General features: G+C 35.2%; 3 protein-coding genes across 3 annotated transcripts; 1 reads left to right on the top strand and 2 right to left on the bottom strand.

Annotated features, from left to right (window-relative positions):
- Positions 1-1,119: 1,119 nt before the first annotated feature.
- LOC132555376 (ninjurin-1-like) lies at positions 1,120-1,452 on the top strand. The gene has a single exon (XM_060219724.1). The coding sequence runs from the start codon at positions 1,120-1,122 to the stop codon at positions 1,450-1,452; it is 333 nt and encodes a 110-aa protein (XP_060075707.1).
- Positions 1,453-5,446: 3,994 nt separating this feature from the next.
- On the bottom strand, positions 5,447-7,520 carry LOC132555391 (UPF0739 protein C1orf74 homolog). Its single transcript, XM_060219739.1, has 2 exons — positions 7,505-7,520; positions 5,447-6,256 (listed from the first exon to the last, which is right to left on the bottom strand). Exon 2 carries the CDS (start codon positions 6,227-6,229, stop codon positions 5,447-5,449), a length of 783 nt encoding a protein of 260 aa, XP_060075722.1. The 5' UTR covers positions 6,230-6,256; positions 7,505-7,520.
- Positions 7,521-12,749: 5,229 nt separating this feature from the next.
- Positions 12,750-19,072, bottom strand: LOC132555395 (alpha-1B adrenergic receptor-like). Its single transcript, XM_060219742.1, has 2 exons — positions 18,615-19,072; positions 12,750-13,626 (listed from the first exon to the last, which is right to left on the bottom strand). Exons 1-2 carry the CDS (start codon positions 19,070-19,072, stop codon positions 12,750-12,752), a joined length of 1,335 nt encoding a protein of 444 aa, XP_060075725.1.
- Between the last annotated feature and the right edge of the window lie 3,446 nt (positions 19,073-22,518).

Genomic DNA, 22,518 nt, shown 5'->3' with positions numbered 1-22,518 from the left:
CAACGTGGACTGGGTGTTGCAATATATCACTTCTGTAATACTTGTTAATGATAAATTGAAAATCAATTTGTAGACCCAGTCGTGGTCTATACTGCATGTACACACACAGTACACCCCGTATTTGTAATATCCTTCGTTATCTTTACTGAAATAAATCTTTCCTAGTCTTTGAATTACTTTAGCCGGTGACACCCATGTTTGTATCCCTGTAAATTACAGTGCCACTAAATCCTTAGTTGACATTCCTTTAACAGCCTGCAATCCATACAGTGTGTCACTTTATATATATATCTGTACATGTACAGTTCAACGAGTTAAAAGAAACGGGTCGTATTTGTAGTTATTTGTGATATTCCAGAAATTACCTTGAACTGGTAACTTTCAGGTACGTTTTTATATATCACTGTGACGGAACCAAGAGAGCTGTACGGAAACACACTCTTTCATACGGTTTTTTCTAAACGGATATTGGATGTTATGTATTACCTTCTCTAAGTTGACAGCCTCACGATTTTGTACTGCCTGGATTATATACAAATCTATACATAGTTGAAATAGTATCTGATTTCATTCACTGACGTCATATTGGATTTACTGAAAATCTTTTACACAAATCACCCATTTTGTGTTCATTGTGGAAAGAACAACAACGAATTATTGTAAGGTAAGGAAATATGTATGTAGAACAATAGAAATGATTTTGACTCACAATTGTATAATGCAATTCATATAAATACTACTAAAAAGAAAATGAAGTACATGACAATGTAACATCGCATGTACTTCATTTTCATTCAAGTTATACATCTATATTTTTATTATATACTTGTAGCATATGCCCTAATCAACAATAGAAAATATTAAAATTATTTTCCAAACCCTGATTTCATTCGAAATCAATGGTAAGAATAGCGAAAACAATACTATATTTATGATTGATATTAAAATTTTATCATCCGGAAACCATTCGGGAATATCGTCATTCTAAAGTAGGAGATCCATTGACGACATCCGGGATTGGGGGACATGGGTGCTACAAAGTTTAACACGTTATTTTCAATTTGGTCTACAAATTATTGAAACATTCGACTAAATGTAAACAATTACATCTCTGTACAGATGTCGAGAACATACTATGCCAAAAAGAAGACTGTTGCTGAAGGTCTGATGGATGTTGGCTTGATGATAGCCAATACCAGCCAATTAAAGTCTGTGATTGAGGCTGGCTCCGCCCACAAGTACTTCTTGCTTCTCATAATACTGATCAGCATTACGCTCGTCCTACAAATATGCGTGGGCATCCTCATCCTGTTTCTGGGACTAACGGAGGAAGAGGAGAAGGAGGAGGGCACGAGGGCCAGTAAGATCAACAACAGCGTTGTCGGTCTGATATTTCTTATCACGGTACTAAATGTCTTTATCGGAGGATTCGGAATATCAGAATCACCTTAGTATGGCGCCATCGGATCAACACAACAGTCGGCAGAATGCAAGGTTTCCAAAGTATGGATCGCATCATTTCGGTTGATGGAAATTACGTATATCTAAGGATAAACTTGTGGGCAGTTAATAGAGAAAAACACTGGCGTGTATTGTGAATAATTTGTGTATGAAAATAATATACTTTTGGGGTAATGACTTCCTAGCATTAAAAAATAAAGTCACTTGCTGCCCGTGCAAACGTATCCTTAAAATTTTAATTAAACATTTAATTGATACATTCAATAAGGACTAAATTATTAGTCATTTATAACAGAGATGACGACCATTGAATACACGTATGAGTTTTCAGAGTATCATTACATCACACATACATATCATTTTAGAAAGATTGGTAATAAGGTGATGAGCGGAATGGTGATATCAACGCATGTTTGCGTAGGTATGCAATCGAAGAAACAAATATTGATTAAACAGAAATATTTATCTCAAATACGTTGACTTTTATGTGGAATATACGTATTGAGTGATTTCATTTGTTTTTCATTTGTCATTACTACGTGTTTTTAAATCTTCATGTATTAGCACGTCTCTATATCTACTATTTCATATAAATATTAAAGAGAGATGGCTTCCTATCAGTTCGAAAGCTTGTTCTTCTTGATCACAACAAAACAGGTTTCGACAAAACTTTACTACTGAATGCCATAATTATTCTTCACTCGCCTGTTACAATATACCAGTGTGGTCATCGGAGGTCAAAATGAAGGTCATCGCGGTCTCTCAGGCTAACACCACTATGCAGGATACTATTTTTGGCATATTCTTATTACAACTTTAAGTGAAACTACTAAAAAAATTAGAATTAATACTTATTTCGTCAGCTGTTCTGTATCAGTTATTACTTTCTATTACTAAGACAATAGAAAATGTATTAATTGTACAATGTATAACTATTTTATCATTATATAAAGAGCAAATAAGAGATTGGTAAAAAGAATGAAAAAAACAACAACAACAAAAAACAAAACAAAAAACGAGGAGGTACACAGGTACTAAGGTAAAAACAAAGGGTAGAGCAACATTCACATGTAGGGGAAATTCTGGACTCACCTGTTCAGGGCCTAGTGCACTTCTAGTTTACCTGTAGTCTATTTTTAGTGCACGTCTTGTCTTAACCGTGTGCACTATAAGAGAACTTAGTGTAAAGATTAGACTACACTTAACTGTACTTATATTGTTTATCTGTTCGTCATCTTTATGTTTAAGAAGAAAGTAAAGATAAATATCTAACTACGTACGTACTATTACCTTAATACGTCAGAGACGTCTACCATACACACATGTATACCGGGTTAGATAGAAAGGTTGATTATAAACGTTGCTAAATACATGTCCCAAGAACTGTGACGTAACAAAATTTACCTGGATAATTCGGCAAGCTGTCATTTGATACAGATATTGACTACCAACGTTGTCAAATGCAATATAAACCTTAATAACCGTTTTAAAATAAAATCACGAAAAGACTCTCAATTTGAAATCCTCGTGGTCACAATCCGTTAACAAGAGGGACATATCTTTACACAAGTATACTATTCAAGGCAGTTCTCTTCCGAGTATAAAGTGCTGTACACTCCGGAAATGTATTCTGACTTTTTAAGTTGGGAGTCAAATGCTATACAATTAACTTCGCGTATCATAATTGCAATCTTTTCTATTGTATTTCGAGTAAATCAATAAAATACATAACTGTACAAATATTTACTATTTGTCGACCGCCTTCCGGTCATCGGGCTGCATTTGACCAGGAACTTTCGGTTCAACTTAAGGTCGATGTCTTTGTCAAAATGATGTTCCAACTAAGACGTTATCGATTTGACAAAATCATTATTTGTGTGTATAGAAATGAGATAAGAGACTTGTATGAATATACATGTAAATATGTGTCCATTTTGTTGGTAATTAAGCGGTAATTATCTCTGGAATGTTGTTTTGTACGTGATTTTATGAAGAACGTCAATAAACTTCAGCGATACACATCAAGTAAGGCTAAGTTTTCGGTAGACGTTAAAGACAGTGAACCGTACCGATAATCCTCACAAAAATAATAGCCTCGTTCCCAATATATACAGAAAGTTTCGTTCCTACTATGTACGGAGTTATGGTCCTTTGTTCAGTATTTTGTTAGTACAATACAATTATATATTGTAACGTCTTAATTATTTCACCGACATATTTAGAAACCATATTGGAAATCCGTCCGGTGTATCTCTATATTTTGAAAATCGATCTATTTTAAAATGGAGGTGATCCTTATACACGAACGTTTCTAAAATTACATTACGAGCAGAGTACAATATTACTTGGGTTATATAAAGAGCAGTTTTCTTAATTAAACATAGTACAGAACTCTCTTTTGTCCAGGACTTCTGTAAAAGTACAAATATTTGATTTCTCCATTTTCCCTCCACTCTTACATAGCTTGTAGTTTCATTCACTTTTTTACAAGAACTCTTCAACAGAGACGTTTCATAAAATCAATTACAACCAGAAATTCTGAACGGTAAGTGGTCGATATTGGCTAGTCCGTGGTGTTACTCTTATTTGTAAATCTGTTAATTATTGTTATATTGTGTATATATGAAATAAAAGGGAAAGGATTAAAATATTTTCATCAAAATTACCGAAAATGTTTGCGAATATCTTGTTTACCGCGCTCTCGTTTGGCGACGTGACATTACTTACTTGGATTGACAAAGATTGTCATGGCGTATATCGTCGATGAAGCAGAAGACGTTTACTCTTCCGCAACACCTTGTCTTATTCTTATTACTTTTTCAGTTTGAATCTCTTTTTTGCTCATATTTTGCCTAGTTTTATTGTACTTGTTTGTAATAGCCATGTTTATTACATGTTGAATAATAATAATGTTACATGTACAAAAGCAGCATCTTATCAACATACTCATACTAGTACTTCACATAGTGTCTCGTATCAGAACTGTCCATCTGGTGGGCTCCCCCAAGGCTGTCACTGACCGTGCAGTTGGGTGTCCAAACCCCTTCTCTCCTATCCCCAGAATCTAGCTTCTATTTATCTCATCTTGACCGATTCTGTCCCGCTATCCCCTTATATGGCCTTCACTTGTTACTAGATGATACGATTGTTGAAGTATAGCCACCTGTACTCGAGGTGTAAGGTTGAGATTCCTCCTGCTAATTTGTTACTTGAAATGGACCCTAATAATTACTCCACCACTAGGTGGCCACTGTCCGCACGGTAAATTACATAAGTTTAATTATCAAGGAAGTGGGGATAATCTCTAATTAATTTACTGGCCAAGGCTGTACACCCACTGATAAGATTCTCGGGGCCCAGACTACACCAACCTAAGTGTATATATGCAAGTAATTATCCACACCCCTATGTGTTTTATTGATATACTATTGAAAATTAAACGAACTATTGTTTAAGCTAACTTATTTCAACCAATCCCATATGAAAATCCAGATGTGTTATGCTAAACCTTATTTTGTTACAACATCCACATAACTACTGACAAGAAGTAACATATACCAACATTAACTTTATAGTTTAACGACATGAACCATGCCTTTGTGACATTATCAGAAGCTAACGAGAATGTGGTATCATCATTTGCTGGGTTGAACGCCCCGTGAATAGACGAGGTCATTTTGAAGCGAGATTTCCTTGTAGTAGCTACCTCACTGAACAACATGTGGGAGGTCCGTAGCATGCCAACCAGAGCAAGTGGTTGATGCGTGGCGTCTTGCCCAAAGGCACAATCACGTCAGCCAGCAAAGACCGCTCCGTGTCTCATCTTTGCTCTGACATGTCATAATAATGCAAGATCGCCATTAAGAATATCTACTGATGCTTGAACTCTTCTTAAATTAAGAGTATTCCAAAAATTAAAGAAATATGTCTAATAATGGGCATGCAATCAAACAAGAACTTCACAGATCCAGTAAAATACATTTATTCACAAAGCAACGGTATCTAACTGTACAGTCGTGTTGGTCAAGGTCAAGTCACTAAAAAGAGGTTTCCAATTAGTATTGTCATAAATGACCTTGAACCATTCCGTGACTTTATCTTGAAGGTCAGCAATAACAAATTTAGGGACTGAGAAAGAGTATAAACAATGTTCACTTCCGGTATCAGTAATATTACCTATAACCCGAAAGTTCTCGAGCGGTTCCGTGTCCAAACAGGTCGCCATCAATCCGTCCTGGTTTTCAAACCAATACACGATAGGGTAACCTAGCAACACGCCAAAAACGGTGGTTAAGTTGGCATTTTTACAGTCCACAGTGAATTGTCTGATTCTTTGAAAATCTGGAGGCATATCGTTAAATATCACTTTCAATTTGTCAAACACGTGAACACTTTCAGACATAACTTGTGGTGAATTGAGCGTTTTGCTTACATCGACGATTGTACATTTAGACTCTAATGCAGCGGTTGAATTCTGCATCATTTTAATTACGAGTTGGTTTATTATAATGATATCTATACCAAGTTGTAAAACAGTTAATATATTTGTAATATATGTCATATTCTTCATCTCAATTAACAAGGACACGAGCTTCGCTGTGTCCCCCACGCCATAGTCCAAGAGATACGACGGCTTCACATCCAAATCCACAAGTCTAATATTCGTAAATAATTCAAAGGCGTATTTAAATTTTTTGCCCATGTGTCTTCTAACAAAGAGTCTTATATCCATAGGTGTGTCATTTCCTTGTTTGGTGGCCGAAGCCATATGGAGGCTGGGAATGTAGTCGTGTGTCTGAAATAAAAAGGTATAGGGAAAATGAACGTGTCATAAATTATGTATTCAACATCTAAAATTACCAAACACACAAAGATCATTTTATTTTCAAACCCTTAACCTCTGTAAGGTCGAGGATTTATACTTGCGAAAAAATATTAAACCAAACATTTTATTTAAGCAGTAAAAACTGCAGCCTCTATTTCATAATAGTAGAAAAGAATTGATATTCCTTTCGTTCTTTTTTTTTTTCTCTTTTTCTTTCCTTTTTTCTCTCTTGCCAACAAAAAGTATCAGATCAACAATGTTATAATTATCTAGTGAATTTCTAACTTCGTGATCGTGACAGGTGAGATAAAAAATGTAATTACTATAGATTTTACACTTTGATATGATAATTGACTCTAAATATTGATAATTCCAAAACAGTGTTAAACGAATTTTTATTTTGTAAAAAAGCCAGAAATCTACAGAAAATACATTTTTGAAATTTTGAAAATATCGATTTTAGCATATGTGCAACACAAAAACCACCTTTTCAAATATCAAATTTGAAGGAATATTGATACAAGTTACATGTAACACACTTGCAAAGCTCATTAATGCTGCACATAACTTGATATTGGTATATTAAACTATCCCAGCTGTTCAATAGTCCTTCACTGCTGTATTCAACAGTGAAATTGTCTAGTGATCTCGACTCGATTTGACAATGGGATATGTCAAGGTGAACTTTGACATTAAAATGACGAACAGTTATCAAATATAGTAAATATTGTTCAGGTACAAAACGTCTGATTTTGTCTGGATACTCGAGTCAATTGCATGCGAAGAAAATCCATTATCACAGACACCAGGGACGTATATAACTGTTATCTACGTCCCTGTAGACACTTATTGGATGTATATTCCAATACATTGTATGTCCCTGTTGTTATATTTAATTAGTGCCATGTTAAAATAATTATGATAAAAAATATGAATATATTGAAAAGATGTAAAACAAATCCATAAACAGTCAAAATTAATAACACATTACATTAGAATCAAGATCAATTTGAAAGATGTGTACTGTAGACCGGTGTGTGTATAATTACCCCTTGTCGAGCCCCTTACTTCGTCGCCTTACTAAAATTAGACCATCTGCCGTTGTAGTATTTATGTGGCACTATCATATGAAGAATAACTATTCCAAACATAACTTAAGTTTGTGATTGTATCCGTGGGTGTTATACGGCACCACAAGGCACTGGTCTACATACGTACCACGGATGTTGTTGATCTTCAACACCAGTTCCTCGTGTGACGCATGGGAGACAACTCTAATCAAAACCGGATATCACTGTAAGGTATCACACAGCAGTTTTCAGATACACTTGGTGATACTTGCCAAATTATACTTCAACGTCTATTTTTCTAATGACAATCTTGCATAATTCTATTTGAATATGATATCACAAGTAAATTAAACTTTAATTGTGACACCTATAGGTTACCTGATTCATTGTAAGGGTATTATGTTAAGTCAAGCAGACTCAAGCCTAACACATGTGTACCTGTATAAAGTTTCTACTTATACTAAATCTCTGAAAAACAAATGTGTATTATTTGACCCCGGTCCAGAAGTGTTTACATGAATGTGAAGACATCGAGTGAAACGGAAGAGAAAAACAAAGATTAGTACATGAAGATAGTAAAGTCACCGGCCCGTCTTACACTAAACAGGATTGCCGCCCTTCGGCTGTTTTGATTAAGAAGATAATTTGGCCCGATCGATAATTGACGTTTAAAGTAATAATTTCGCTTTGACGATTGTTTTTACTAGCTTTCGAGGATGTTTTCTTCTGACAAGTAAAATAAAAACCCAGAATTAAACTATTTTTCTGTGATGTTCTTTTGAAAGAGTTGATTTTAGAAAGTAGTTTAAAATCCAAAAATCAATATGTTTTTCCGGTACAGGTGTCAGAAAATGTGCATTAGGAAATTTTTTCTCAAATTATTCTCTTTTATTTTCACGGCAACCATTTTTAAATGGTATGATACTTGAATATTAAGAAAAATAATAATGTGAAGATGATGGATTTTCATTTAACAATATTAAAAATAACGAAAAAGTTCCAAAAAAATCTGAATTCCTATAGTTGACTATATACTGTGTTTAAACTTTTAAAAAAGATTTTATATTTGGTTAGAGAAATTTTCGAAGATATTTTTCATTATTAAAACAGAGGGTGTCTCCGTGCTTTATTCTTAGCAAATGTCAATCAAAATGGCCAGTTTTTCGAAGATAAAGACACAAGCTGAAATACACTAGCGGAAAAAGAAACACAAGTTTATTTTCAATAGTTATTAATTTACATGATTTATTGATAATGAGTTCATTGTTTGGGTTTCTCTGTTATTTCATCATTACTGGATACATTTTGATGTTATTTGTTGGCCTATCACAGACGGGGTTTGCGTGAATAGCTTTAAAGCAAGGGTACCTTACGCCGTTTTCTTATCAAAATCAGTATAGTGTGTGCCAACCCCTGGCTTCAGTCGCTGCTCTTACTCTCCTTAACATTTTCCACATTAAGGTGTTTATGGTCCTTTGAGGGATATCATTCCACTCCTGAATGAGGGCCTACAAAATTGAACGACGTTATATGGAACATTGACGCGCTTTCTAAAGTTCCTGTCCAGCTCGTTCCCCGGATGTTCGACAAATCTGGACTGTATGGTGACCAATCAGAACTAGGACGTTGTTTTGAGCCAGCAGTCACGACAAACCATAGCAACATGGGGCCTCACGTTGTAACGCAAGATTACATTTATGGATAAGAGGAAGGATGAGTGGTCTCAAGACCTAATCCCGATATGTTATTGGTGTAAGATTGCCAAGGATAACCACAAGATGTGTTTTAACGCCTGAAGATATCCCTGTCCATACCATAACATAGCCTCCACCGAATCTGTCGCTTTCCGTTGAAATCTACCCAAGGGTTTACACAGTTATACTCAAGAGAGGAATTCTAGCATCCAGAAAACGTTGAAATTGTTAACGCTATTCACCGAATCACGCAGTCAACTACGCCGAAAAAAAGGTAGTCCACAATCGAAATTTCTTCAAAACGTCATAAAACCATCGTTTTTGAGTTTATAAGTATAACTATAGATAACAAAGTGTATATGAATACATACGTCCAAGACATTATATTGGAATTCATTTTCTGAATAATGTCTTACTTCCGATAAATCGTGAAAATAACGCATCCTTAATTCTGAAAATATGGTGTATTACTACACGAAGAATGTTAACATATATTTCCATGATAATGATTTCGATCAGAATATTTTTATTAGGATATATGACGGAAAACCAGTCATCTTTGCAATCGTTGCTTACAACAAATTAAATACTACTAAATTATTTTATTTGTGCAAACCTTCATTAGCTTTTTCACAACTCACTTAAAATACGCACTTGAATAAATAAATATACATGTATGTACAACGTACGATCAATTAATCATTGTTGTGACGAGCTTCTTTCACCAAATATTCAAAGCGAAGATTCCATTTTATTGTGACAGTAGCCGTTTAGAAAAAAAATTGGGTTTGCCCATCAGAAACTAAAGTGATCCTAAGAGAAATTGTACTCGGTGTGCCCACCTATATGCTACAAAAATACTTCCTAAGAAATCCTATTTGTTTCCTCACTGATTGGGACTATGCATTCTTGAGCGATGTTTTTTCTATGTGTAATTGACTGGGTTAATGCCGTATACATTTGTTAATAACAAAACAAAACAACCATTTCTAAAAACCGTGTGATTTCACTAAGAAAGAGAATAGATTTGTCATCATATGTTTTTTTGCAAACAAAGTGGTTTCTGTGGGAACGATTTGCGCCATTAGAGGGATATATTTGGACGTATAATGATATTTTTTTAGGATCAAATTGATATGGACAAAACATGATGATATGTCATTAGCTTGTCCGTTCTCAGGGTCTGTAAAATCATGAGATGACACTCCGACAGTAATAACCCCAAATGACCATTGTTAGAGATACAGCACGGAGTGATTCCTGGATTCATGAGTTTACCAAGTCAGATATGAACACAGTGAATTTGAACTTGTGATTTTCTTGGCCTGTATACATGAAATGTTATTATCAAGTGTTGTTACACTTCGGAATAGAACTCGGAACGTTTTTGTATAATACGTTATGTCATCTGTTAGACAGTACTCTGGATGTTAAATAGAACCAATTTTCTTTTGGTATTATATTGTAAAATCAACTGGACTCTGATATCGTATTTCAGTTGATAAATTGATCAATCGATCCTAATCTTGGCTCTTCAAGGAACTAACCTCTGTCCACGATCGCCAGGCGTTGAAGTCCTCCTCCGTATATAATTATGGTGGGCATATTTATAATTTGATGGATGTACTGGTGGTGTTTATGAGCGTTACAAGAACTCCTACATAGAAAATGCATACACACAAATTACATAAGGGTAATAAAGTTGTAACTACAAATTAATGTCGAACAAATTCCCTGTGTGTCATATCCAAACAATCCACGTTGATGAACATCGATTTCTGTGAACGTTCAAACCAACAGCGTCCCCTGAGGTCGTGCACTGAATTTTGTGTTAATGACAACAGCTAATGGCATAAATTATGACGTCATACACATCAATAATGCTTCGTCATCTTCTTTATTAAGTAATCTCGTTCCACCAGCATCTCAACATAAGGATAGAAGATCAAGTAATGAGACTTAAACTCGCGACAAATCTTTATTCATTACACCGGGCATATATCCAATTCTTTTATGTTTAAAAAAACTCTATAAACAGAGCCAAGGTTTAGAATAAATCTAGCGTTAAAAAGACACTGAAAAATAGTTTTGTTAGCGTTCGAAAATTGTTGTAAACAAAACTCTTCGTAAATAATTGAATGATGAACCACATATTGATTGAGTGACAGAATGAATGAGTTAATTACAAATTGAATGAAGGAATAACAGAATGAAGAATTAATTACTAAATGAATGGATTACAGAATGAACGAATGAATTATAGAATGAATGAACTACAGAACAAATGAATGAATGACCTACAGCATGAATGAATAACAGAAGGAATGAATGAAAAAAGAAAGACATTTGATGTTTGTTCCAACCATTTACGTTGTATAAAACAACTACTGAGATGAAATTTTGAGACACAATCACTATAGAACCTAGATAAACAGGACATTGTTTTATATTTCATCTTGCAAATACTGGTATATGTTGTTGATTGTGTGATCTTGGATTGTGGCAGTGCTAAAACCATTAAAATACCCCAACAATGAGCGGGAAAAAAAGCTTTCGAAAATGTCTGTTTCTTTTATCAAGGAGAGAACAAGTCCTGAAAAAAAGTTCACTACTCAACAGATGGACGTTTTAATCCCAATAACACTTACACAGCATGCAGTCTGAGAGACCGTTGATGTTTCACCTATTCTGCACCTTAATATAACTTGTTAAAATGAGGTCATAAAGATGACTCAGTCGATGCATCCCTTGGTCTCCGTTCTTCAACTCACCTTCCTCACTTAACATACGTGTTCTTTGATTTAATCCAGCTTCCAGTGATCCTCTGTCTGAAGTACCTCGAGTTGTTCCAGTCTATGACATTGTTATAAATATTGACATGACCTGTGATGGCTGACTTATTGTTTTTGTTATCTTCCAGCTGATTCTTGTGTATACTTTCCATTGTAACTACGTCTGATGATCTTTGGGACGTGCCCCGCCCATTCACTATGAACAGTTGGTCATTTCCTCTCTTTGATTTGATTAAGGAAACAGACGTTTTCTAAAGCTCTTCAGTTGCTGTTTGTGTGGAAGATAAACATCTAAAATATATCCTTACTACACGGGTGAATCCCATTTATCTACATAAAACCACACTAAAGCTAATTCATTGAAGATTGTATTAAAATTAAGTCTTACAAGCATTCTCAAGACTAATGTACGGTAATTAGAGATTTAGGAAATATGTCTTACATTATTTATTGTTCTTTTGATTGTTTTATATATCTAGAATGTATATAAATGTAATAGAATCATTTGCTATCTTGATAATTGAAAGGATTTTGCAATGTTACCAACGTATTTGAATTTAGAAGTATGCGGTAAACTTTACGCAACCTGCAAACATACCCGTAATTATAAGTTCATGTGCACTTTGGATGTCAAAGTTGACCCGCATACCATTCAATAGTTGACAGTTCATTGCTAAACATAGAAAAATACTAATTTCACGTTAATAAGACAATCTACTGGTGCCTAACAAAAATGCTAATATACCAATGATATGTGTTTCCATACGCAATACAGAGTAACACATTCTATTTATTTTTCAGCGTTTTACAAACAATCGATTAAAGGGTTAATGCTCATCCCTGAGACAGAAATACATGATCTTTAGCTAATACATTATGTGATTTCAAAACTAAAAATATTAATTTTCTAAGAACGATGTTTTCTACATAAAAGGGCCTTTGAAGCGGCCCGGAATTCTGCACTGCTAAAGTTATAGAGAAACGGGTTTATCGTGGAGTTCATGTACGACAACCAAAACATTATATTATAAACAAGTGGCGGGACTGCTTCCGGTAAAGCAGACCTGACGTCAAATACCACGTGGAACGGAAGCCAACAAATCACATAGCCAACTAAAATATAGGTAAGGGTCTTGAAAACTTTCCTTTCGTTTCGTTCATATTTTCTGTCCTCTTTTTGTTTCCTTTTCTTGGAATGACCTCTGTCCTTTGTATATTGCTTTTCATTATCATTTTTTGAAGGGATGTCACTTGTGTGGCTGTCTAGATCTGTATCAAGTGCTCCCGATGCTGCTGTTGTTATGGTAACGTTAGAAACATACACCTTCTTGTCGTTCTTTTCCAGTAATGTTTTACACGACTCTGGTTTGAGATATGGGTCACTTCTCCAAGGAATTTTTGGATTACTCGTCACTTCCGGTCCTAGTTTACTTTCACCAACTTTTTCCGCCGATAATGATTTCGCAGCCTTTTCGGATGACTGATCAGACAGATTTATTTCAGTATCTGATTTAGCGTAAATTTTCACCAAATTTGTTGTTTTCTTCACTATATCCGGACTTGGATGTTGATATGTGGCACCAACCTTCTTCCGGTTTAAAACAACAATGAAGACTCGCATGTAACACAGCAACATAACGACGAATGATCCATGATGGCCGATGGTTGCTATGACAATCACAAACTCCTTGTTTTTGGAGGGTTCCCAAACACACTGGTAAGGCACGGAATTGTTAATCCTATCCAGGATACACGGAGGAAGCCACAACAGTACGGTAACAACCCTGGAATCAACAAATATAAAACACATTCAATCAACTTCAACATTTTTTAACGAGTTTATTTCCGTATTATTTCGAGATTAAACAGCATTTCTAAATACTCTTATAAATTAAATAAAATCATCGAGAAAAACTTAAGAAATCTATTTAAATCATGTTTATATAAACGGCCTGATACATGTATCTCTCACAGAGAGAGAGTTGGTTTCACTTCCTGAAATTATAACTGGTGTATTTTCTTGTGATTTCTTAAATAGAGAAAATAAGATATTTCCAAAATGAGAATACGACACAGACTGCAAGCATCAGGTAAACGAAACCTTAACTCATAAAGGATAAATGAGGGAGACATGAGTCGAGCGATCCTTGAAAGCACAAGCATAGTAAGCTAGAAAGTGTTTAGTGGATAAACGCGGTGATGGCGGAGATATAAACGTTATGAAAGGATTGATATGTTTGATTGAAGTAAGTTATTATTGCCCCTAGAATCAATATGTCGTCAGGAAAAGTGTGGCAACATCGTACAACTGTCCCAAGAGGAAACGTGACAAAATGATAGTAAAACTAGAGTAATCTTCATCATTGTGGTGATACAGACAAGGAGTTTAATTTTGTTTCGTGTATAATCATGTGTTTGATGTCCCTTTGAAATATTCAAACACGAGCCATTGTATCTGAAATGAAATCGCGTTAGCCCTGCTCACCTAGGTAATTATTGTAATGAATTCTAGTTCGTGCTGGAGGGAACATAAGAGTTATCATCCACGGCGTTCAGTCCTGATGCATAATGATTGTGCAATTGTCGTTTAGGTCCTTAAACGTAACAGTAATTGATGTTTTCACTTGTCTTTCAAACATCTTGGCATGTTTCCATTTGTTTCTTCATCAGTTTAGTGTAGTTCTGTAAAGTATATGATTACTTTTTATCTAGTTTTTTATTTTGTTAGAATTTCGTCAATATTGTTTTTTGTGTCAAAATCATCGCGGGTTTTCTATTTATTTTAATTAAAGCCAAACCATACGCCACGTAGTCTGAAGTATTTACGGTCAGCTTCAAACACCATAAAACACTCGGCACTTCAAAGCGATTTCACATCGCTTACTTGACCACTATACCACAGCTGTGGCCTATTGCTGCGTTTATGTTTTGTTATTTACTAACAAGTTCTCAGAGATCATTTGGACGGGCGGTTTCACAAAGTCACGGATTCCGATGTTCGTTCTTATTTATGTATTTACGATAACGATGTTTTGATGTTTGAGAGCATTGTGAGTCATGGTTTGGCCAGTCGAGTGGTCAGAAACATATGGCGTTTATAAACACTCACCACTGGTCAATCCATTTCAATACAGCAATCCATCAAAAAAGCTACTTTATTGTTCCGGTCATCATCGTTTGGGCTTTTTATATCAAACATTGAAGCTCCGAGACAATGGCAGATGGTCAAAAGAATTGTTTTTTCATCTTTAATTGACGTTCATTTGAGATACATCATGTGTGTTATATACGTATCTGACCATATGTCTGAACGTGTTAATGTGCGTCTTCACGTTTTTTGACAACCATTTATTCCATAGCAAATAATCACTTTGAAACAGGATCTTCTTGAAAATTTCGTCGAAAGAACCAAACCGACCGGTGATTTGATTTTTCCAATGTTTATTTGATTCTCCAAAAGATATATCCTCGAACTATATTGTGATTGTAGTTAATTATAACCTGAAAAATGGTGCCATGTACCGAAAGGACGTAATCTGGGAACCCTCTCATGAAAATGATCTTAAGCTGAATGAGTTGAAGGTTACCGACCTGCATTTACAGCCTCTCTTTGAACTTTTGCCCCAAAAGGGTGTTAAGTACATGTATATGGTATATTATTGCACATCCGCTTCTAAAGAACGAGAAAACAACATTACAATGTTACACGAAAGAAAGTTGAACTTACCCATGTCTTTTTAGTAAACATACATTTTAGACCTTACTCGAAATCTCGTAGGCGGGATTTTAAACGTGTTTTCGAGCTAAAGTTAAAAATACTAAGATTTTAAAATTAACACCATATCGCACGGCAAACTTAATACAAATACTCTGCACGCAATTTCATGCTCAGTTCTCACAAAAATCTGGATATCATATTTATGCAAAGCTTTGGATAATTATCAAAGTAGTGTACTGTTAAGTTGTTCACAAATGTAGTTGTTGAGTACATGGTGAAACGAAGGTGTTAACGTGACGGCTGCTCTGGAGAGTCGGCCCACCGGTATAGTTGAGACAGCTGTGCGCCACCAACCGTCTTCTTGGTCACACCTGGCCAGACGTAGGTATATGTCATATCAAGGTAATTAGCCAGTGGTGGGAAGTCGGAATCAATCACACACGTTATTGCTCTTTAATACCATTCACCGACACGTAGTAAAATGGTCGGTATAAGCTATTGATTTGTGTTGTCCTAACCATCAGTTTATGTATAGTGTTACTGATTACACCAAACAGGTGTAACTTAACATACACACACTTAAGGTATACGTACCTAGCTATGTATATCTTATCAGAGAACATCCTGGTTTAATGTTAATTCTATCTGAGGATTGTTCAATTTTTGATCCCTTCTCTGCTTTTTTTATGTGTTATGTAATAATATAATAAAAGATAAAAAGACAACATATTTATACATATACTGAGTTCGGATCATACGGAGACGGATTTTGTTATACAAATTTTATATCTAATGAATTAGGATGATACGGAGACGGACATTCTAACACAATGTAACTCATAGTGAGTTAGTATTATATGGAGACGGACCATGTAATACAATGTAATACCTAATGAGTTAGGATCATACGAGACAGATATTGTAATACAATTAAACACCTAGTGTGTTAGGGTCATATGGAGACGGATTTTGTTATATAAATATAATACATAATGAGTTATGATCACAAGGAGACGGACATTGTAATACATTGTAACACTAAATGAGTCAGTTAAACTGGAAAAGAGGAGTTTAAAAATACTGCAATACCTGATGTGTTAGGATCAAACGGAGACGGACCATGTAATACAATGTAATACATAATGAGTTAGGATTATACGAAGAATGACAATGTAATACAATGTAATACCTAAAGAGTCAGGATCACACGAAGACGGACATTGTTATACATTGTTAAACCTAATGTGTCAGGATAATACTGGAGACGGGGTGTGCTACAATGTAACAACAAATGAGTTAGGACATTACGGCGAGGGACACTGTGAGATCAACGTTACAAAATGAACGGAATGAGTCAGGATCATACAAAGAAAGCATTGTAATACAAATGTAATACAGAGTGTGTTCGTATCATACGGAAACGGACATTGTAATACAAGTATAATACCTAGTGTGTTCGTATCATACAGAGATGGACATTGTAATACAAATGTAATACAGAGTGTGTTCGTATCATACGAAGACGGACATTGTAATACAAATGTAATACAGAGTGTGTTCGTATCACACAGAGACGGACATTGTAATACAAATGTAATACCTAGTGTGTTCGTATCATACGGAGACAGACATTGTAATACAAATGTAATACAGAGTGTGTTCGTTTCATACGGAGAGGGACATTGTAATACAAATGTAATACAGAGTGTGTTCGTATCACACAGAGACGGACATTGTAATACAAATGTAATACAGGGTGTGTTCGTATCATACGGAGACAGACAATGTAATACAAATGCCATACAATGTACATAATGAGTTAGGATCTTACGGAGAAAGCCCATGTAATACAATGTAACACCTGATGAGTTATGATCATATAGAGACGGGGATTGTACTAAAATGTAATACCTGATGAGTGAGGATCGTACGGCGACAGACACTGTAACACATTGTAAAACATAATAAGTGAGGTATAATACTTGAGACGAGAAGTTTAAAACAACTGCAATACCTGATGCGTTAGGATAATACGGAGACAGACATTGTAATACAAATGCCATACAATACACGAAATGAGTAAGAATCTTACGAGACGGACAATGTAATACAGATGTTATACAATGTACGTATGAGTTAGCCATATTCGAGACGGACAATGCAATACAAATGTTATACAATGTACGTAATGAGTTAGCATTATTTGAGACGGACAATGTAATACAAATGTTATACAATGTACGTAATGAATTAGCCATATTCGAGACGGACAATGTAATACAGATGTTATACAATGTGCGTAATGAGTTAGCGAGTTAGCATTCATTAGACGAGACGGACAATGTAATACAGATGTTATACAATGTGCGTAATGAGTTAGCATTCATTATACGAGACGGACAATGTAATACAAATGTTATACAATGTACGTAATGAATTAGCCATATTCGAGACGGACAATGTAATACAGATGTTATACAATGTACGTAATGCATTAGCCATATTCGAGACGGACAATGTAATACAGATGTTATACAATGTACGTAATGAGTTAGCATTATACGAGACTGACAATGTAATACAGATGTTATACAATGTGCGTAATGAGTTAGCATTCAATATACGAGACGGACAATGTAATAAAAAATGTTATACAATGTACGTAATGAATTAGCCATATTCGAGACAGACAATGTAATACAAATGTTATACAATGTACGTAATGAATTAGCCATATTCGAGACGGACAATGTAATACAGATGTTATACAATGTACGTCATGAGTTAGCATTATACGACACGGACAATGTAATACAAATGTTATACAATGTACGTAATGAGTTAGCATTATACGACACGGACAATGTAATACAAATGAGCTAGGCTCTTCTGTTTAGGTTTTAGCTTTCTGTTGAAGGCAAAAATATTTGATAATTTAATGGTTTCTCCTCTCGCCTTTCATGCCCGTCATAATCTGTGAAGAAGTTTAACGCATATCAGATTCATCATAATAATAATCGCCAACTAATGTGACTGGTCGGTAAAGTTACTTACCAGACAGCCATGATGAGACGAACGCATTTCCTGGTGTTATGATGCACTCTGTAGTGGACAGTCCAGGTTACGGACCAGAACCTGTCTATAGAGATGACAAGTAGAGTGAAAACGGACGCGAATGTCATTCCATAATCAAAAAATATCCATACACCACACCAAAACTCTCCGAATGGCCAATATCCCAAAACAATTTCTGTTGTGTAAGATATCATAGCCGTCACTGCGACCAATGTGTCTGTCACAGCCAAATTTATCACGTAAAAATTGAAGACTGTCTGTAGATTTTTGTTTTTAGCCACAGCTGTAAGTACCAGCAAATTTCCAAAGATTGTAACAAGAATAACAGCATACATAAATATTCCGATGACAATTCTTTCCCATGGTATCACAGTGTCTTCCGTGGCCCATGTAGTATTGGTGGCCGAAACGTTATAGGTGGCCGGAGAGGTTGCCATGTGTTGCTCGTGTTGATACATTGACCACTGAAATGACCAGTCTGGTAGGTAACCATAAACTATAAAGTACGATAGTAGCAGATTGTATACATACATAGTGTGCGTCGGATGTTGATTAAATACGTAAATTGCTCTCGCAGTGCTTGATGCTTGTAGTTCCCGGGGGTGTTTCGCATTACTGGCGTGGAGCTGATCAGTACAAGAGATTTTCTGACGAACCAAATCAACAAAAGTTTTAAGTTACATGCAAGTTGAAATGGATGTTTCTATTTCTAGAAATGGACATGTGTATCACTTCAATGCAAAAATAAGGAACAATAACACTTACAATTAATTCGCGATGGTTATTTTCGTTTAGATATTATGATTAAACCATACCGTCATGAAGAGCGAAACAGCAGAAATAGTATGATTGTATTACTTATCATATGCAATTCAAATTATCAGGGCTCAACCATTTACGATTTGGCGCGATATCAACTGAGGTAATCGACCATGCTGACAGATTTGTGAAAGGTTTATCAATACAGAAAGATATGATACAGCAAGGCCGATTTACCAAAGTTGTAGTCCTATTTCTTATCAAATCTGTAATGATAAAACCAAGTTTCATCTTAAATTGTTCTCCGGTAAGTCGAGATTGAACACAGATCAAGTTCATAGGTGAAACGTACTTTTCGAGTTTGTCTGATAATATTCGAAGTTATGTCACAACACGCGGAGATGGCGAAACAAACACACCCGAGTAAAGTAGTTCTAACCTCTTTGATGCGAGCCTCACGGCGATACCTACTTTCTATCGACAGAAGATCAACTACACATGTATATATATCCCTCCTTGTTGTTTGTTTTTGTTAGTGATGGGTCAGTGTGTAGTCCAATGTTCTCAAATACAGTCACTGAAATAGACTTACGATCTGAATGGTTGGAAAGATGTTCTACTGCGCATAAACACTACTCCATTTAAAGATGGCTGACACGTCGATAAACTGACTTTATTGTACGAATAAATGTTATATTTATCAAACCATTAACAAGACCTGTTGATGACATAACAATATTCTTGATTGAAAATAATTTTCAACATTCATATAACATTACTTAGTTGATTTCATTATCTGTGAAAATCGCGTGTTCGCTTACAATATATCGCTTACATTACAATTAAAGAGTAATCGAACAAAACGTAAATTCACCATCACATGACTGTGAACGTTTGTATCACAGTATGAAACGTGATGCAGCATAAACTACTTATGTTACCTGGAGATTCCGTGATAGGTGAGTCTATTGATTAAATGTTTTACCGAGGGCGATAATGATTTTTATCCAATACACTAATGTAAGATATCAATGGAGAGTCCTCTTTTTTTTCATTCTCATCTATCTTCTCATTCCTTCGGGGTTTTCCTGGGTTTTTTCCCCGGATACTCGTCATCATATGGCCCAGACCCACTATACAAAACATCGGTCCTCCTCAGGTTCTCTATATCATCATGAGGCCTATATTTCCCTATAATACATGCTTATCCATCCCGTCTTTCCCTGTTGAGGACAGTTAATCCCTAATTCCTCTAAAACCTCACTACAACTCACAGTAAACAATAATTTTCTCAAACTCCTTCATCATTATTTCATTTTCCTACAGTTAAAAAAATATTCTTTGGAATTCCCGAACGCTTGTACTTATCAATTCATTATTGCTGTGTTACAGACGATGTCCTGTTTGTGATATATCTTATTATTTGTGTCTATTACTGTCCATCATTATATCCTCGTTTGTACCTAAAGCTGGTGATTATCCTTATGTCTCTCACAGACTTTTCTCTCCAGTCTTTTTTCTTTATATGCTTATTTTGTTAAGAAGTGTTAATTACTGAAATCCAAAATATCGTCAAAATGTCAGGCTGGAACACGTTTAGTATACATATTACCTGAAGGAAATAAATGAAGAAAAATCTGAGTTAGATATGTAAACATATAATTCAGTATTAGCGAGAAGGAATATGACATCTTTTAGCAACTTGAAATCTGAAATAGTAAAACATAACACAGGTCTGAGTTCCTGGATCCTGATATTAAATCCACACTTTAAGATTTACAAGGAAGGAACGGTATTGTACCTGCAGATAAGGTGTCCAATAGCTTGATCTGTACCTACAGACATGATTAATATCATATATACAAAAAAACTAGGCTTGCTTGATAACAAGGAAAACCCCTCTATACATTATGTAATGTGTCCAATAAGTAAGGCAAGGTAAAACTCATGGTCATGTCTTTATCAGATTTTATGTTTGTGATAACGGACAGTCTCTAACATTATGTTTACGTGTTTTAAATTATTTTTTAGGTAAGCGACGCACATAAAGTGTTGGTTTTTTCCTCTAACGCTTGACGCTGAACTTAAGTGCAGAAATTAATAAGAGATGAACACTATATAAAAGTGAGCTCCATGTGATCATTACTTTGAGATTCGAATTTAGTTAGATCATTGAGTCATAGAAAAAAATTACTTGATAATTTTTGTATTTTTTTTTTCAAATTAGAAACATCTGTCGAAATTTAGGTCAATATTTGTCATATTGACGACGCAATGAATGCAAGATATACCTGGGTCTTCTTACACGGGATGGACATGATAGTTCTGTGTGTGAACCAGTTTATCTACTGGTTCCGTATTTTGCTATGTTTTGTTCAATATTTATATCGCTCCGCGTTTTAGTATGTCCCGAGCTTTTTACCGGAAATTATATAAACGGGAACACAAATATGCTTCAACGCTAATTGGCTGAATTCGTCTTCCTGGAACAAACTTAAGGCATTTTGGGTTTTAAGTGATTAAATGATTGGAACTTGTCAATATGGTTTTATTTCCACATTAATGTTTGGGGACATTCTGCAAGAAAGGATACTGCTAACCAATTGGTGGTTCGGATATTCAAAATATGTTCGGTCGGAAGTTCCGGTTAACCAGCCATCACATAGGCAGTGTGTTGGTTTATGTTAGGTTCTTTTCTAAATTGATTGAATTTCCACATTAATAATAACATTAAGCACTTGTTGCACTCTCTATTATGTGTGCACTTGATGTACAGTAACTAGTAGCTTTATGAACGAGATCGCCTATATTGTACCTATTCCTGGGTATCCAAGTTATCACTTAAAACCAGCTGTATTTATTCAGTAGCTTTACATATTCAGAGTAAATTAGAAACAGTTGTACTTTTATCAATCAAGGTATCTCTCTCTTGAATACAAGTGTTTGAGATGTATTGCATCGTGTAACGCTTGCAAATTGTTCTAAATGAATAACTACCATTTTGTCATCTCTCGTTTACGTTATATCTGATGTGCATTCATTGACAGATAAACTATAAATTTATATTGACAGAAATATATGTTACAGAAAATGTCATGATTTATTATCAGGAGTTACGAGACTA

Source organism: Ylistrum balloti, unplaced genomic scaffold (genome assembly GCF_031769215.1).
Source record: "Ylistrum balloti isolate Yb309-2 unplaced genomic scaffold, AGI_CSIRO_Ybal_v1 Utg370482, whole genome shotgun sequence".
Taxonomy (NCBI): domain Eukaryota; kingdom Metazoa; phylum Mollusca; class Bivalvia; order Pectinida; family Pectinidae; genus Ylistrum; species Ylistrum balloti.
This window is presented reverse-complemented; position numbering and strand designations above follow the sequence as displayed.

Bases quoted from the DNA above. Each gene is read 5' to 3' on its own strand.
- LOC132555376 (XM_060219724.1), top strand. From the start codon at position 1,120: ATGTCGAGAACATACTATGCCAAAAAGAAGACTGTTGCTGAAGGTCTG.
- LOC132555395 (XM_060219742.1), bottom strand. From the start codon at position 19,072: ATGGCAACCTCTCCGGCCACCTATAACGTTTCGGCCACCAATACTACA. The intron at 13,627-18,614 runs GTAAGTAACTTT...TGTTGATTCCAG, and splicing joins CGTCTCATCATGGCTGTCTG to GGTTGTTACCGTACTGTTGT.
- LOC132555391 (XM_060219739.1), bottom strand. From the start codon at position 6,229: ATGGCTTCGGCCACCAAACAAGGAAATGACACACCTATGGATATAAGA.